The sequence below is a fragment of the Microtus pennsylvanicus genome, chromosome 10, assembly GCF_037038515.1.
Source record: "Microtus pennsylvanicus isolate mMicPen1 chromosome 10, mMicPen1.hap1, whole genome shotgun sequence".
Classification (NCBI taxonomy): Eukaryota; Metazoa; Chordata; class Mammalia; order Rodentia; family Cricetidae; genus Microtus; species Microtus pennsylvanicus.
The window spans coordinates 106,954,264-106,972,685 of record NC_134588.1 but is presented as its reverse complement, the minus strand read 5'-3'; the positions used below and the strand labels follow the sequence as shown (position 1 = coordinate 106,972,685).

Genomic DNA, 18,422 nt, shown 5'->3' with positions numbered 1-18,422 from the left:
TTTTAACGTAAAAAGAGAGGTATGGAGTCCTCCCAGCACCATGCTGGGCAGCCTGAGAGCGCAGGATTATTACTCCTAAAAACAAGTATCCCCTCAGAGGTGATAGCCAGGCTGAATAGAGCGGCTGGAACCAGGGATGGTAAAGAGCGCAAGTGGGCATCAGCGGTGTCCCAGTCAGTCAAGTTGACATTTCCTCATTTAAGAACTGCAGTTATTGCTGCAGAGGTGATTGTCATGTGACGAGTTTATCTGTTTGAGAGTAACTTCAAAGACAGCATCAAGGTTCTGAGAAGTTCTGAGGACCCCACCAGTCCATCATCCTAACTAATCCAAATAAACAGAATCTGGGGAGTGCTCCAAAGCCCAGACTTTAATGAATACTTATTAACTACCCAATGCAAAAGCAGGCGTCATTCTATCTTTATCATTGGAGGAGACAGGTAATGTCCCTTTGATCATTAAACTTACATTTTGCTGGAGGGAGATGAGCATTAAACAATGTGAGGATTGCTAATACCTCAAGTCATGGGCTGAGGAGGCCTGGCTCTTCCGTGCAGAAACACAAAATAAGGGTGAACCAAAGTGAAGGAGCCAATGTGTGAGCCAGGTTGTATCCATGTGCCCGACTTGTGGAAAAGGAGGTCAAAGAATCCAGTAGCCCTGGACTGCACTGAGCAGGAGACAGAACGGTAGAAAATAAGACACAGGGCCTGCTGTGTGGCTGGGGTGGAGCTTGCCAACTGTGTGGGATTTCATAAGCTAGAAAGATAAATTTGGATTTGGTTTTGAGTATGTTGGATAACCACTGGAGATTTCTGAGCCAAGATAGGAAAGGGAAGCTATTTACCCTCCCACACACATTCCGTAGGTTCTGGAAACAGGTCCCAAGTACATCATGCAGAGAACGTGAAAACAGAGAAACTGGCAACGGCTGCTTCTCGTGGTTTGCGGCTGAAGGATGGAAGTAGCTAAGTCCAATCTGCTATCTCTCCAGTGCAGTTTGGCTAGGAGGTCTTGGGGCTGTCTGATGGAGGACTCTGACTTGGCAATGTATCGTGGAGATGAAGCCTACCTCTCTGTTAGAGTGTGGTGCTCGGCAGGGATGGAGCACAGGGACTCTGTGCTGATGATGAAGCATAGGCAACACTGTGTTGTTTATCATGATAGAGATGGGCAAGTTCCATGAGCCAAGTGGTTGACTACAAGATGCAAGGCTCGGCCGTCTTTAAGGAACTTAACCCAGGATGGCAGCCTTGTGAGTTGAGCATGATTCAAAACCATTTGCGGCAGAGATATCCCACATCAGGGAATTTGGTTACGTGAAGATCCGCTTGGGGACTTTCCAAGGGAAGCATGCTTGTTCAAGAGAGCTCTGTTTGACACCCAGAGGTCCATGATGACCACTGGTGGCAGCCAGTGAGTAACATAGGAGGAAGCGCATTGCATAAAGAGTAATTGGTAACAAAGATCAAGGAGGAGGAGAAATACAAGTTATGATCAGGCAATCAGGTGTAGGCCTGTGAAATATTAGAAGATTTGGGTAAACATGAGCTTAACATTTTGCTAGCTATGGAATGAATCTTATAATAGGTGATCATGAAAATTAATTACCAAAATGAGACTCATTAACTAGAAATAATTTGAAAGTCATAAGAAAATGATATCTGAAGTGGTAAAGGCGTCCACTGAAAGTTTCTCTTCTCTCCATCTAACTGACTTTGGGCATTTTACAGTTCTATAAACTGACATAGTGGAAACAGGGTAAGGATGATGGCAGCAGACACGGGGAAGACCACGGATGGAAAACTGGCTCAGACACAAGTCGTCTGACCTTGATGGCTAATGACCTTGGTGTTAAAAATAACCAAGTCAGGCCCACAATGTGGCTGAACAGGTGAAATCTCCACCAACCTGGATTTGATTTCTGCAGCTCACACACTAGAAGAGAGGGCTGGCTCTGGCAAGCTGTGCTTTGCCCTCGACATGTGTGCTGTGGCAGGTGCATGCTCAGCCTCCACTGCCCAGAACAAACTGATAACATAATTTAAAAGGGAGTTTAAGTGGAGGTACCCTACAATGGGGGAGGGTGTGCTTCTCCTGGACACAAAGGCTAACAAAACCCCCTGTCAAATACAGGGTACCTCTTTTCAAATCGTTTGCCATGGGGTCTCATAGGCTCCCTCTTCCAGGATAGGCTAATGCCATTGCTCTTGGCTACCTTTAGAACTTGGTGATATGGACTTATTGCTGAAGACACCACATACTTGAGTCACAGGAAGTGGAGCTGGTACTGACCTGGAGTTTTATTCTTCCTGGCCAGCTTTCATACTGCTGGAAGGTTCTATGAATGCACATAGAGGCAATACTACGTAGATTTAGGAGGTTTTAAAAAAGAGACTGACAATGAAGTTTGGAGAAAAAAGTGATAGTGGAGTGAATAGGAAGGGTAGGGGAATCACTGGAGGAGAGGAAACAGTGGGGCGGACCAGATTCAAAAACATTATGTGCATAATAACAACTCAATAAAAATTAAATAGATGAAAATGGTCACCTATATGAACTTTAATGTATGGGATGGTGGTGTGTTTACAGGAAAAGATGATCAGAATGGCGAGAATTAACTTTTGGTTCCAGGTTACAGAAGTGACAAGAGACTTCACAAGAGAAAATCATCAGGCAATGGGATGTATGGGCATAGTTCAGGGACACACCTGGGTCAGGGGCCATGGAGGTGTCGCAGCTGAAATGCTGAGAGAGTTCACATCCTCTGTGTAGGGAGCACACCTTTCTGTTGATGGCACCCAGAGTTAATGAGTGTGCTTGCAAAGGAATCCAAGAAAAGGTTTCAGAGAGCTAGAAAGAGGGGGAATCTACAGGCCCTGGTGAATGAGGAGGAAGGGCTGGAGGTACCAAGGCCACCTTAGTGACTGCATTGCTTCTGTGCAGGCTATGAGATGTGGAGAAATCGGGGGCATTTGGGAAGGAGAAGAGGGCACCGACACATGGTGGTGACAGAGCTTCTGGAGTAGGTTTTGAAAGCCACTGAGGTCACAGGACATGGAGTTCTGCCACAGTATTGAGCCTACAGAAGATCTTCTGTGCGAAAAGCTTTCCCCATACTTTCTCAATATTCCAAAAGAAATTCCAGGTCTAATGAAAAGTAATTTCCAACCGTACATATTAGCAAGCTAGGGAAATTAGAGCAGTGGTTCTCAGCCTGTGGGATGCGACCCCTTTGGCAAGCCTCTATCTCCAAAAATATTTACATGATTCATAACAGTAGCAAAACTGTTTAGGAAATAACAATGATTAATGTTGGAGTAGGGGTCACCACAACATGAGGAACTGTATTAAGGGGTCACAGCATTAGAAAGGGTGAGAACCACTGGCTTATGGGATATGTGATGGAAACACAATTTAATAGGTTGAATGTTACAGCCTGATAGTTTCCTTATTGAAATAAATGAAAACATCAGTGTAAAACATATCACATATATGTTTATGAAATCATAAAGTACTACCTTCAGCACAGGCTCTAGTAACTGAAAAGATCAGAGAGAGAGAAAAAATATCTAATAGAGGAGAGACTCTGACATCTAATGATACAGTATTAAAACTTAGGAGCTCCGCAGTTTCTCCTCAAACATAGGTAAAGAAAGGAGGCTCTGACCTCTCGCACCAGACTCAGCTCTGAGTTAAGTCATTTGAAAACACACCGGGCTTTACGCACAATACTCGTGGTTTAACTACCCTTTGGAAGATTCCAACCTATCATGCTTCCATCACAATGATTTCTGAAATGTTGCTTTATAAAAATATTATGGGCACCATTCAGTCTCTCCAGGAAAACTTGAAAACAATTATTTTGTAAGCATTCCAAGGACTTTATACCTCAGACACTGCATCAGTAATTCAGTCCCAAACCAATGTGGTCTCAATTAAAGGCCATAACAGACCCAATCAGGACTCTCTCTTGACTTTCCCTGGGGCTCCATGCCTGGAAACCATAGGCTTCGGAGCTCTGGCAGGACAGGATGAAACCTCTTCCATATGTTTCTCTCAGCTTTTGTTTTATGGAGACAGCAGACGCAAGCTTGCTAGCATTCCAGCACCCACTGAGGCTGTCGGTTGGAGGGTTTGTCATATTTCAATCAAAGCAGGAGCCAGCCTGTCCTCTTTGCCCAGCATCGTCACTACAGTCTCAAGGACCAGAATTAATGAATAAGCTATTGATTAAATTCCACTCTAGCAAATCCACCAAGGCAAATAAATGAACTACCCAGGGCACGTGTAGGCCATGGCCAGACATGTCTAGGGTATCGATCAGTAGTTAGTATTCTCTGGGGACACCAGAGCAGCTGATGGTAAGATGACAGGAAGGGAACATGCGAGATGGAAACAGTCTGTTTCTGAAGGGACATATCCTGAAACCACAATGGTCCTTATCTCTTTTTGCATGCGTGTGCACCTCTGGGTTACACGGAGCGTGGGGGATATGACAAGAGCTCGCGCTGCAGATGATGTAGTCAAAATCTGGGCCTAAGTTAAGGTCAAAGACAAGGATGAGCTGATGCACTCCAGGCACCAATCAAACAGGCTCATGTGATAGCTACATGTTTAGAGTATAACAAATTTTGCTGACGTTGCATTTTATCAAAGAATAAACATAAAAAAAAACATTGAAAATGTATGCTTTATAAGAAGCCAAGTTATTGGCAATGTTCTGGAAGTAAAGTCAATCTACTGATATTTTTCTGGTTGAATTTCACATTTGATTTTTACATATCACTAACATAAAAGATATTTTAACCACCCAGAAACATAATTCACAAGCATTCACTGTCAGAAGTTTAGTGAAGTCACACGGACAATGCCATGCACACAGGAGGCTCACTGCTCTGGTGCTGGTACCCCTGCACTGATGATTTGGCAGCCTGTGCCCACTCCTTGCAGCTCTGCCTTTGGGAACTGCTACTGTGCCATCATGGCTTATTTTAAGAAAGGAAAGATTTTACATGCCAACATTTGGTTGAGAATGGTGTCTATCAATTCTTTGTTTTTGTTAGATCTCTGGCTGAAAGGGGGAAAGAAGCAAAAATAAATCAGCCAAAGGCATTGCAATAAAGAAAAATCTGCTGCGTGTGTGTGTGTGTGTGTGTGTGTGTGTGAGCATCCTGTGCTGACCAGTGTGGAGTAAGGCTGATATAGCCATTCTCTCTCAAATAGCACGGTGGGAAAGCCTGCGCACAGCACTGGCTGGGGACTCTGGGACAAAACCATGGCAGGGGCACCATGAAAGGCGTTACGTCATGAAGAACGGTTGTCAGAGGGTGCCTCACCCATCTCCATTCCCTTCCACATTTAACCCGGGGAGAGCCCCAGGGTGGACCAGAGAACAGTGAAAGTGAAACCCGAGAGACTGGCAATCTTCTCCCATGGTTTTGGCCAGCGTGTGCAGAGGGGGAGATATAGAGTGTGTGGGGGCAAAGTCCCGTTCTGCTTTGCTCCTGCCCAGAGTTCACTGATGTTCCAGTCAGTTGACAGCCTTATAGAAAGGTCACTGTACCGTGCAGCTTCTTTCCAGGAGTTTCCCTACATACACCTAAAGAAGCAATAGATCCATCCACAGATTACATGTAGAGACATCAGATCTCCTCTGCCAATAATTGGCAGAGCAACTCAGCGGGTCAATAAGTTTATAGATAATCTACACATCGCCATGACTCAGCCTCCTCCACATGATGTTTATGAACACACTGACCAAAGCACACACTCATGCTCTTCAAGATGGACTCTGTTCTGTGCCCTGAAGCAAACCTTAGCTAATGCAAGAGAAGTGAAAATCACAAACCCATGTCCCTAGAACATCACATACAAAGTATCTGAGAAAATTCTAAATATTTGTGAATTAAGTCAATTCCCTGTGAATAATCTATAGGCCAAGAAGGTTCAACAGTTAGTAAAAAGTATTTTGAACAAATGGGAATGCAACATTTCACGACATGTGCCACCTAAATCAGGGCTCAGAGGAAAACTCAAAGCCATGGGCTTTCGACTACATCTTACACCAGCAAAGTTAGCTACTCTCTCTGAGGAAACACGAAGGCAAGACGGAAGAGGAAAGCAGTAAAGAGCAGAATTATCTGGAGTAGCAAACAGAAAGTAATATTTAAGAAATCAGTGAGGATTCTTTCCCACTCTACAGGCTGCCTCTGCACGCGGATGGCGGTGCTTTGCTGTACAGGTGGACTGGAGGCTCCATGAGCTCCCATTCATCAGCGGTCGCTCTAGATGCCTGAGCTGTAGGGGTTCTGTTCACAACGTCCTCTCCTGTGTCAGCAAATTTACATGGATTCCCTTCTTCCTACCTCTGTTAAAAATGAGAATATCATGTCTTAGGCTGAGGGGCTTGGCACACTTGGAGTTGAGTTTCATGCAGGGTGAGAGATAAGGCTCAGCTCTTTCCCATTTGGCCAGCATCACCTCTTGAAGATGTCATCTTTTCTCTGGTCTGTATATTTGGCCTCTGTCAAAAATTAGTTGTCAATAGGTTCATGTGCTTAGCTGCAGTCCTCAAGGCTAGTTTTTCGATCCAGGTGCATGTTTTTAAGTCAGTTACCCTGTTTTTCTCCTTTATCATTACTACAGCTCTGTGGTCTAACTTGAAATCGTGATGGTGTTACCTGCAGCAGGTGGTTTTCATTTTGAATTGTTCAGGGATGTTTGGGCCAGCCTTGTTTATTTTTTTTTCAAAGAGAAATTTAACATTATCCTTTTCAATTTCTCTATGGAGAATTGTTTTGGGATTGATAGGAACTGTGTTGAATCTGTAAGATTGCTTTCTGTAGGATGGCCATTTTCACAGCCTCACTCCTACAAAGAGTGTAGTGTATAGTGTAGCAGGAGACAGCGCTCAGCACAGAGCCCACAAACTGTCAAACTGTAGAGAAGAGACCATGGAGCACTAAGTTCTGCATGACATCTGTCACTCCTCCAGCCCCTGCCCAAGACTCAGGGACTGCTGTTGAAGAGGGGTTGGAGAGATGTAGGGCCCAGAGACAGTGGCTGACTGACTGCCTAAAGGAAACAGCATTCTCCAGACAGAGCAGGGTGCTTAGACAGAGGAGCCCACAGTGGCGGTGCCAGCATGCATGAGACCTGCTCAAGCTCCAGTCAATAAATTCTTAGCGTGAAGAGGGAAGCATGAAGTCCGAGCTCAAGCTGATGAACCATTGGCAAAGAGAGCTACCAGGATGAGGAGAGTCAGTTTTCTTAAGGGGTGTGGCCTCCAGTAGGCCAACCATGTCTTAGTAGAGAGCTACTCTACCGAATACATTGGCATGGAACAGCTTGGGCCCAAAGTTGGGTGGGTAGGAAAGCGAGTGAATCTGGGAAGTTTGGGGAGGGGGTTGACTATGATCAAAATACATTGTATGAAATTCTCAAAGAACTGAAAAAAAAAAACCCAGAAAAACATCAATAAAATCAAGAGGTATTTTTTTTTTAAATCTACTAAATTAAAGACCTCTAAGACTCTACCATGGAAGGAAACCAATCAATAGGTACACTGGAAACGGCGTTCTGATCATAATGCTGTCAAGTGGTTTGAAAAGGACCAACTTTGCATATTCAAGATTAAAATCAAAAAGCTCAGCTGAAAGGAAACATCTAGAAAAACTCCAAATGATTAAGGAAATTGCATTCCAAGTTAAAGGTCTTTCTCCAAGGAAAATTACAGGTAAAAGTGGGTTTTATTGGTGAATTCTACCAACATTTAAGAAATACATAAAACATGTTTTATCCAATTTGTCTACAGAGTAAAGAAAGGAGTGGCTATCCTTCTATAGCCACAGAATCAGCGTGATGGTCAAGGTCAAACATGGTAAAGGCTTTGCTAGAAGAAAAGGCAGAGTGGAAGCAGTTCTGTGAGGATAGGTGGATGCACCTGCAGATCACAGCAAGCAGCTCCCAGCAACATGTAAAGAGGAGACCACATGGCAACCACGCAGGGCTTACCCAGAGACAGTAGACTAGTTCATAGCTTTTAAATCAACACATAATTAATCACCCAAAAATATAAGATGTAGGAAACCATGTGACATATTTATAATAAATGTCAGAAAATGAGAACTAAAAGATCATTCTTCAACCCAATAAAAGGTTTTCTCTTTAAACTTCAAAGGTGACAAACATCCTCACTAACGGTAAAGGGCTGAAAGTGCCCTTAAGTTTGTTCTGTAGATCCATGTAGAATTCAGCAATCTACAACCAAGTGCCCAAGACTCATAATAAATTTAGCAAGGTTGCTGAGCTGAGTTTTATTATATCAAAATCAATGGTCTTTCTACACGCCAATAACAAACAATTAAATTTTAATTTACTTAAAGGAACATTAATAATTGTACCCCTAAAAGGAAACAATTAGGTACAAATCTAATAAAATACCTTTACTACTGTGTATTGAGCTCTATCAAATGTTGATGAGATAAATGTATCAAGCACAAAAGCAATTTATTGCGCCTAATACATGAAAGATTAGATACTATTGAGACACAAATTCTGCTCCAAGTGACTCACAGAGTCAATGCAGTCCTAATTAAAACCACAGAGAATTTTGTAGATATTAATAAACTGTTTCCAAAATCTATATGGAAAAGTAAGGGAAAAGAAAAGCCAAAACAAGCTTTAGGAAGTTCAAACGGAAGACCAGGCTATATGTTTTCACAGGGCACTATGCATCTGGAACAATCAGCAGTACACCGTGCTGGGGATCTGGCAGGCATATTGGTAAATTCAGCAGAAAATTCAAAAGTGCCCCCTAAAGTATGTTTATATACACTTTTCACAGCATTCTTACGTTTTCAGTAGAAAAAAATAGTCACTGCAATAAATCGAGTTGGAACTACGAAATACTTATTATAAAACAACACAAAATAAAACTAACAAGAACTTGTCCCACCCATCAGTTTAATTAGCATGGTCATAAATTCAAAATATAATCAGACAAATGTTCTAGAAGAAGAAGAATAGGAGGAATATAATACTTATTTTAGGAGATTTTTTTTTCCTTCCCACCTCTAGTCAAGATCTCACATAGCCTAAGATGGTCTTGAATTCCTATGTAGTAAAGAAGCAGCTCCTAAGCTTAGGGAAAGTGGAGTTCTTGTGTTTAATACCAAGTGTACAAGCCAAATCCACTGAAATGCAAGTCTTCTGTTCTGTATAAGACACAACCAAACTGACAAGAACAGATGCTACACTTGATCTTAGCCAAAAGTCCAAGAAGCAATGGCTCAGCAGTTAAAAGGAGGACTGGCTGCTCTTCCAGAGGTCCTGAGTTCAATTCTCAGCAACCACATGGTAGTTCACAACTATCTATAACAAGATCTGGTGCCTTCTCCTGGCATGCAGGCATACCTGCAGGCAGAACACTATATACATAATAAATAAATCTTTTTTTTTGAGTAGTGAGAGAACTTTTTTATTTTATTTTATTCATTTATTTTTTTGATTTTCAATCAACAGAGTTTATTTTCCAGCAGATGATTTGTGGATAGATATGCTCACTTTTGAAAAGAGGAGTAAAAAGTACTCTGAAGTGTATTTTGTGGAAACCCTCTTTTGTGGAGTTCTTTTTTTTTCCATTAAAAAATTTACACTTCCTCCCCTCCTCCCATTCCCCTCCTGGCTCTCAGCTTCCCACTCCCCCTTCTCCCTTCCCCTCCCTGCTTGAGAGAGGGCAGGGAACCCTGCCCTGTGGGAAGTCCAAGGCCCTCCACCCTACATCCAGGCCTAGGAAGCTGTGCATCCAAATAGACAAGGGTCCCCCAAAGCCAGTACATGCAGTAAAAACAAGTCCCAGTGCCTTTAACAATGGCTTCTCAGTAAGCCCCCATTGTCAGCCACCATCAGAGAGTCCGGTTTGATAGCATGCTCCTTCAGTCCCAGTCCAGCTGTATTTGGTGAGCTTCCATTAGAACAGGCATACTGCCTCAGTGGGTGGACCAACCCCTCGCGGTCCTGACTACCTTGCTCATCTTCTCCCTTTTTCTGCCCTTCAACTGAACCTTGGGAGCTCAGTCCTTGTTCTGACGCGGGTCTCTGTCTAAAGGAACTTCTGGAGGCATTACCATACCTGATTTCAAACTCTATTACAGAGCTACAGTAATGAAAACAGCTTAGTATTGGCATAAAAAAGAGAGACGTCGACCAATGGAATCGAATTAAAGACCCGGATATTAACCCACAAACCTATGAACACCTCATTTTCGACAAAGGAACTAAAAATATACAATAGAAGAAAGAAAGCATCTTCAACAAATGATGCTGGCATAACTGAATGTCAACCTGTAAAAGAATGAAAATAGATCCATATCTATCACCATGCATAAAACTGAAGTCCAAATGGATTAAATACCTCAATATAAATCCGACCACACTAAACCTGATAGAAGAGGAAGTGGGAAGTAGTCTGCAACACATGGGCACAGGAGACCACCTCCTATGTATAACCCCAGTAGCACAGACAATAAGAGCAACATCGAATAAATGGGACCTCCTGAAACTGAGAAGCTTCTGTAAAGCAAAGGACATTGTCATTAAGACAAGAAGGCATCCTACTGAATGGGAAAAGATCTTCACCAACCCTACATCAGACAAAGGCCTGATCTCCAAAATATATAAAGAACTCAAGAAACTAGACATTAAAATTCTAATTAACCCAATTAAAAAATGGGTTACTGAACTGAACAGAGAATTCTCAACAGAAGAAGTTCAAATGGCCAAAGGACACTTAAGGTCATGTCCAACCTCCTTAGTGATCAGGGAAACGCAAATCAAAACAACTCTGAGATACCATCTTACACCTGTCAGAATGGCTAAAATCAAAAACACCAACAATAGCCTATAAATAAATCTGACATTAAGCTTTATTACTGCTAACACTGGGTTATTATTACTATTTTTGAGTGTTTTCCTTGTGCAGAGGCCATGCTAATAGTCTCTGTATCATTATAATTCTAATATATATGCTGCCAAAGCAAGCACTTATTCTAATTTTTAGTTTATTTGTTGATAAAGAGCCTTACTATGTTGCCCTTGCTCTCCTGAAATTTGCTTTGCAGACCAGGTTGGCCTTGAATTTATAGAGCCATGTCTCCAGCCCCGAATCTGAATTATTAAAGGCCCCACTTTCAACCTCTGGTAATTTCTGAGCAAGGAAAGGGTAAAGAAAGGGATTCTATTAAAACTCTGATAAAATTGTTAGCAGCTATCCAAATACTGTTTGCTCTATTTATCTGAGACCTATTTTTAGCTTTAGGGCAATCTGAGATAGAGAAATCAAATATTTTCAAAGAGATTCAGTTATAAAGTGGTCATTCTAGTTAAAATCAGAATTTTGCTTCACAAAAGAATGCACTAAAGGACACATTCAAATAAAGAGGCCCTCTCGCATTCAAATTCTTACATTCAGATATCTGTTAATAGATGACTAGGCAAGAGATATGGAATCAGGAAATCAGGTTTTAATGCTTCTGGTATGCAGGTAGATTACCTGAGAAATATAAGAAATTTGATATGCATCCATACTTACAGCAGCCTTTAAGTGAGATTGTCATGGCTAAACTGATTTCTTTGATATTTGCTTCCATTTCTTATGATCAAAGTTGTTTAGATTGACTGATAAAAAGCTGGGTACCTTGAAGTAATATCATGGATTATAGGTATTGAAATGTCACTTGGAGTATCTTCCGCAGTGCTGACTTGGGTTCCATTGCTTTTCGTGCAGGCATCTTTTGTACAGACTTCCACCTGCAAAGATTAGTTTGGAAAGGAATAAATATAATCATCTTCAAAACAGACCGGCAACAGACTGAATCCACCTTCCCCTTCTTCATATGAATCTCTTCAAGTCTGCTATAGCCTCAAGGGGCTTAGGAAATATTCTTCTTTTTGATTTGAATTGAATCCAGTGGGATGAACTCAGAACAGAATACGGAATTGGGCTCAGGACTCAGGACAATTGATTTAGTGATTAACATGGCGATGTTTGGTCTCCAATTCTGACCATTCACAAAGAGAAGGGCTTATTAATCTATTCAGAGTAGTCAAAGGATGGGAGTGCTTAGGTGGTGATTCACAAGCCTAATAGGTTATCCTTGCATAGCGCTCTCCAGATCTATAACCATGTGCTGTAATGATGATATCTCCTGGAAGTCTTGACACTTTGCAACAAATCGCCCAAATGCTAATGTCTAATGGGAGAAAAATGAAGCCCAGGAAAGCCTCCCAATAGGGCCGAGCTATTTTATATCCATTTGTTCCAGCAGCAATAGTATTGTCCCCTTAATCAAGCAGGCGATCATCACTCACCCCTTTAATTCTGCCACCTAGTTAGAATAAAAACTGAGAGGGTGGAAGAACTTAGGATTGGAAATGGGACCCATCAAACATCAGTAACCCAAAGGAGTGTATCCGGTGGCTGGGAGGAGAGCAGCGGATACACAGGAGATATCTGGTGGACCAGCCACCACACATAACATTTAAGGGTAAACTCGGCTGTATTTCTTTTTATAAAAGATTTATTTTAAAAATGTGTGTGTGTCATCAGAAGTGTTTCATGTGCTTGCCGGTGCCCGTGGAGGTGAGGAGGGGTGTCAGATCCCCCGGAATTGGAGTTCTGTGTGGGTGTGAGCCACCTGATGTGAGAGCTGGGAATGAGATCTCAGTCCTCTGAAAGAGCAGCAAGTGTTCTCAACCACAGAGCCCTCTCTGCGGCCCCTGAACTATACCCTTTCTTGTGCTAACTGACATTCAATGTCTTAGACACCAATGTATTCTGGTGCTGCGGTTTTAAGCCAAACCATCCTCCGAGTCTTTGCATCGAACTTGGAGCCAGATAGATGAGATCCACACTGCAGTTTGGAGACATCATCTTGTTCCCAGAACTGTTGGGTCTAAACAGGAACTGAACAGGTTTTCTACAGTGTACCATCATGTTATTGAAAATTGCAACGGTGCCTTTTGTGATAACATCTTATAGACTTAAACATTATTAAGATCCTCCACTATGATTAAGTACAAACAAGAAATATCTTTAAGATAGATTATCTTAAAAATACGATGTGATAGAAATCATAATATAAATTTTACGCAAATTGGAAGGTGCCACGCTTTGGTACACAATGGGATTAACCTGAGTAACCCAACCAAATTCATTATGTCTTCAGTATACACAATATATTCCTGATGGACTCTTGACCAAAGAACTTTTCACTGCCTTCTGGATGTCACAATCATAGTTCAGGTTTGTAGGGTGAGTGATGCATTTTGACAGGTGATTATGTGTCATGTGTTACAGCACACAATGAACAGTCTGTGGAGGGAATGGTGCTGCTTCCTAGCTTCTTCTTGCTTGGAGCTTGAGTTCATCCCTTCTAGCTAACAATAAAGTAGAATATTGTGGATATAGCCCCTACTCTGCTTAATAACACCAGAACTTACTGCTCCTCAGTTTGGGCGCCTGTTACCCAGGCTCTCTCTATTCCCAACTGCCATTATGTCTGACCTCTAGTAAAATCCATTCTGTGTTCACATTCATTATTCTTTAGCTTGAACATGTGAGGAGTCCTCAGACCTACATTTTAGCAAGTCTGAAAAGAAGGAGGCAGAGAAACCAGGAGACCCGGAAGGTAGTCAGACGGTCTAATATTTGTTTGGGGCTTTCCTGCATCCTACTGCTTTCTCAGCTAAATATTCCATTTAAATGGAAGGACAAAGCTACTTGGGTCTATTTGTGTTTCTCCAAAATACTTTGTTGAAGTTGGGAAAGCACAGCACTGTGTTTCGTTCTTTCTGATTTACATTCCCAGGCTCTACCCCGAGTCTCTCTCTACTATAACATGTGAATGAAATCTACATATTGGGGTTTAACATGTTTACCTGAAAAGAACTTAAAAATCAAGTCTTAAAATTAAAGTTATGATTGCCTTCGAAACGGTAACATAAAAAAATTTATCCACTGAGATACCTGGGTATTTGATCAGCTTTAAAGTCAATTGTTGTTTTGTGGAAGAGGTAAACCTAGAGAAGTTTCATTCAAATATTAGGTACATTTGTTTAATGTTGACTTAAATGACATTTGACTTCATAAAAAAGGCACTAAAACTTAACTTTCAAATTTCCAGCCACACATAAATATGCCAACTGTGATAATACTAGACCACAAAAACAAAAATCCACAGTGTAGACAGTAAGGAAAAAAACTCAAATTTTGGGTTCAGTTTTGACATTCTGTCTTTGTTTCAAAGACATAAGTCTGGTTGAAATGTGTTTTCTTCTGGCTACAACAGAACCAATCCATCAGGGCGAGCGAGGGTTTCCACATGACGAAAAGGGCATGCAATGTGATAGCTTTGCCTTGTTCTACAGGCCAAGACTGAGCTGCACATGCTGTAACAGGGCTGACCCGAGGCCTGACTTCTGTATGTGGTCCACTTATCAGCGTGGGCTCTTCTACGGCTTGAGAGTGCAAACGTCAGCCCACGCGTGTCATGCTAATGCGCTCACATGGTTGCTGGAACTGAAAACACAACCCACGGAGCTTTCTTTCTGTGTCTATTGTTTCCTTTCCCCCCTCTGTCTATTGTTGCTTATGAAGCCAAGTCCATGGGTCACAGTAGGGATGGCCAGAGTATTGTAGCCGAATAAACATGCTTCACTCTCAGACATGGGAAAACGACATGTAACATGGGCAGACATAGCACTCCCGGCAAAACGTTTCTGGGGTCGAATAAAATTCCTGCATTTAATGCCTTTTGGAAATTATTCATGAAACGCTCATGAATTTTAGAAGTTGCATAGATTATTTAAAAATTTACTAAATTGCCGTCTTCTCTATAAATGCTGAGTTTCTGAAATCTTTTCTTCACTCATTTATTCCCTTGGCCTTGTTATCTCGTGTGTCTGACATTCACACAAGATTTTTCAGCTCCTGCAGGACATTAGATTTTATATACTCCTGGGTTCTGCTATTCCTCCTATTTCAGAGTCAGTAGACCTTGGTGAGGTCCAAAGGCTTGGCCTCAGATAAACAGTGAACTCTCTGAATTTTGTGATAAATTTGCCATGTCAGTGTATAAGTAAATATTCTTCTAGGGAAGGAGGCATGGACTTAGAAGGTCCCAGACTCCCAAGTACAAATGCAGCCCTGCCACATAGGTGAGGCTGAGGAACGATTGCTGCGTGCTGAGCAGACTCATTTCTTCCGTCCTCGGCTAAAATCCTGTGGAGTGTTTATAAAACTTTTTATGTTTTCCTGTTGCATTCAGAATCAGAAATGCTAGTGGGGGACAGACTATTTCACATTAACCATGCCTTGCCTTTACAAAAGGGACAGCCGACACCCAATGAGCTATGCTACTTCCCCGAGTAAGTGGCAGAAAAAAACAAAACAAGCAAACAAAACCAAGAGACAAATCTCTTCATCTACAAGTTAATTCTGATTTTGATACCAATAAAAGGTCGAGAAAGAAGATAAACTGGGAAGACTGGATTTTGGTGACCATTTGACCAACTTCACTTCGCTGGTGGGCATTTTATCCTCTCTCTCACCAGCACCGAGAACCATTCTCCAGGGATTCGAGTCTGCAAAGCCCTTGCAGCTGACGGTTTTCATTCTGGTCAATTTTCCTCTTCTCCCTTCCCTTTCCCATCAAATAAACAATAATCTGTAACCAGGACAGAGAGCCTGCACACAGAGACATCGCTTAGCATGTTTTATTTAACATATCCATGAGCTTAACCATCCAAAAAAGAAAGAAACAAAACAACGTTCTGACCTGAATGTCACAGATAGTGACGGGAGACAGGCCTTTCCGAATAAACAGCCCCGGCACATCCGTTCCAGGCTCGGAGAGCTTATTATTTACGTAGACGGAAGACTCGGAGCCACTGCCATTTGGGTTTGAAGAGGATGTCCAGATGACATGTACAGCTGTCCTGTTGATGATGACAACCTCTGGAGGAAGCATGCCCCGAGGCTCTAGAATTAAAGCAAGAGCCTGAATAAGCCCCAGCTGTCTCTGCAAAAGCTCCTGTTAAACTACATGCAGATTGGTATGGAGGCTCAGCAAAGAGATCCTTGCGCATCTACTTTCCTATGATGAAGATAGCACAGTCTGAAGTCCTCTGCAAATTGGCCTATTACGCTCCCAGTTAGAAACCGTAAGCATTGGTGGCAAAATGCTTCATACCACCAGCGTAGCACTAATCTCCGATGCTATGTGGCCAGTGGGATATAAATGATAAATTGCTCACCCGTCTGTACCTCGAAACATAGATCTGATATTTGTTGTTTTTTTCAACCTTTCACTTTAAGTCTTCTAGGGGTAGGGGGGAATTTCCTCCTTAAGTCAAATAAAATAAAATACAATTCAAATACACTAAGGCTACTGGGATGTGAAAAATCATTTGCTGTTACTAGCTTCTAACTCAAGCAATATGAAGCAATAGTGCAATATTGTCATTATGTAAATGATTTTGAGTGTTGATTACCATAGGTAATGATGAAATCTAACATTAGAAAAAAATCTCACTTAGCATTAAATTACACAATTATTCAAGCATGTCAGAAATAACTATGCAAAGGCCTATTTTTATCATAAAAACTCATCGTAACTATTTGAAAAATCGTCCTTGTGGTTCATCCTATTTTATAAACAAAAGGTGCCGACCTTTGGCATTACAAAGGGAAATGGGTTCCCTACTTAAAGAGTTCTGCTAATGGCCTGGAACACTTGCTTGGGAGGTAACGATATTATAATGTTTATAATGAGACCATAGAAAGCCAGAAAGATTAGAAAGACCATCCCAGGCTCATTTCCGACTCACAAGTTGATTCTCCAGCTTCCTCTCCTTTGCTAACTGGCTTAGAAACCCAGACATAGGCAATTCTTCTCTGAGGCTGAACTTGCACCTAGTGTTTTCTGGTGACTTGGGGTGGGCTCTTCCTGAGCTGGGATGTCATTTTGAAAAGCACACTGCTATTGAGGGCTAATCTTAGAGAAGAAAATCTCTCTAAATATCACCTTTTGCTGATGTGAACTGGCTCCCAATTAAACTGCGCTGAAAGGAACAAGAGGAACAGGTTTGGTGGTCCAGTTACTACAGTTATTACAGCTCCACACTGCTGTTTCCAGGGGACAGGTTTATTTGTCTGTCAGTTGACACCAAGCAGGTAAGCATTTTGGTTTTTACCCACTTCCTTTAAGCTGGACAGATGATTGATCTCAGTTCCAGAACGGATCAATCAATGCCATCGGCATCACTAAGCTGAGAACCTCTTGGCATCTTTACTCACCCTCATTGCATGTGGTCCTGTGTACCACTGTGCTGTTGGTTCCACGGGCTTCATTGAAGACCGAGAGGAAAATCTGACACTCTGTGTTTGGAGCTAAGATGCCAATGACATGAGAATCAACATCTGGGAAGATTTTCAGGGATTTGTTCAAGGCCCCAGAATTCCAAAGCAGTATGTAATATTCCACATCACCTTGGAGATCTTGAAAAGCTGTTAATGAAAAATAAAACATTGTAAACATGGCAGGTGGGAAACAGAATAAATTCTCTTGCTAAATATTTCTAGAATAAAATAGAAGCAAGTGGATGGTAATTCAGCTTTATAAAAGGCTCTAGAATCTTCTTTTTGGTGAAACTGGTGGAGTTAGATTTTATTTTTAAAAAAATTTATCTTTCGCTTCATTCTATAATCAAGAAGTCATGTTGAGAATATTTTAAACACTTTCTTTAAATATATACATGTATACACACATATATGTTATTTATAATTATTCAAATAACCTTCCCAATATCAATATGACTATTTTCAAAGAAGGTGGGATGGAAAGTAACGCAGCATGGAGGACATTCATGACTTTTTTCAAGGACTCTTTTATGTTAACGTCTTGGGTTCATGCGTAAACAGCAAGTGTTAATTTTGATTATTTCCCCCTAACCATGGTACTACTTTTGCTTGGTCTCCAGCAATATTTTAAAAGGTGGGTATGCCAGTGTGGTTGGAAGACTTTATTCCAGGAGGCTTGTTAATTAAGTTGGGAAACCCTGAAGAGTGTGGTGATTTTTTTTTTCTCTGATGTCACCAACTGTGCTCACATGAAACTGGTCTAATCCAGTAAAGCTGGGTGGATTGTCTGTGAGAAAGCTGCTTTTCTCACTGAGATATTCTTCACTGGTTTACGGGAATATCACTCACTAATCTGTGGCTCTTCCACAGCATGGAGGGCATTTTAGATGCCAAGTTTGCGCTACTTGATACCCAACTAATTTAAATTTCACTCAAAAGTTAAACCTTTACGACATTAAGTACTTCCCAACTCTTATATGACAGTCTTCCTAGGAAGACA

The 18,422-nt window shown here is 41.6% G+C and overlaps 1 protein-coding gene, 1 non-coding gene and 1 pseudogene across 2 annotated transcripts in view; all 3 read right to left on the bottom strand.

Annotated features, from left to right (window-relative positions):
- Nucleotides 1-18,422, bottom strand: part of Ush2a (usherin) — a 663,496-nt gene that overhangs the window by 187,559 nt on the left and 457,515 nt on the right. The window contains 3 exon segments of the mRNA XM_075987373.1: nt 11,699-11,811; nt 15,840-16,042; nt 17,360-17,569. Coding sequence (XP_075843488.1) covers nt 11,699-11,811; nt 15,840-16,042; nt 17,360-17,569 — 526 coding nt within the window.
- LOC142859260 (U2 spliceosomal RNA) lies at nt 9,110-9,290 on the bottom strand (annotated as a pseudogene).
- LOC142859279 (U6 spliceosomal RNA) lies at nt 10,939-11,046 on the bottom strand. The gene has a single exon (XR_012912186.1). It is a non-coding gene; the product is annotated as a U6 spliceosomal RNA (small nuclear RNA).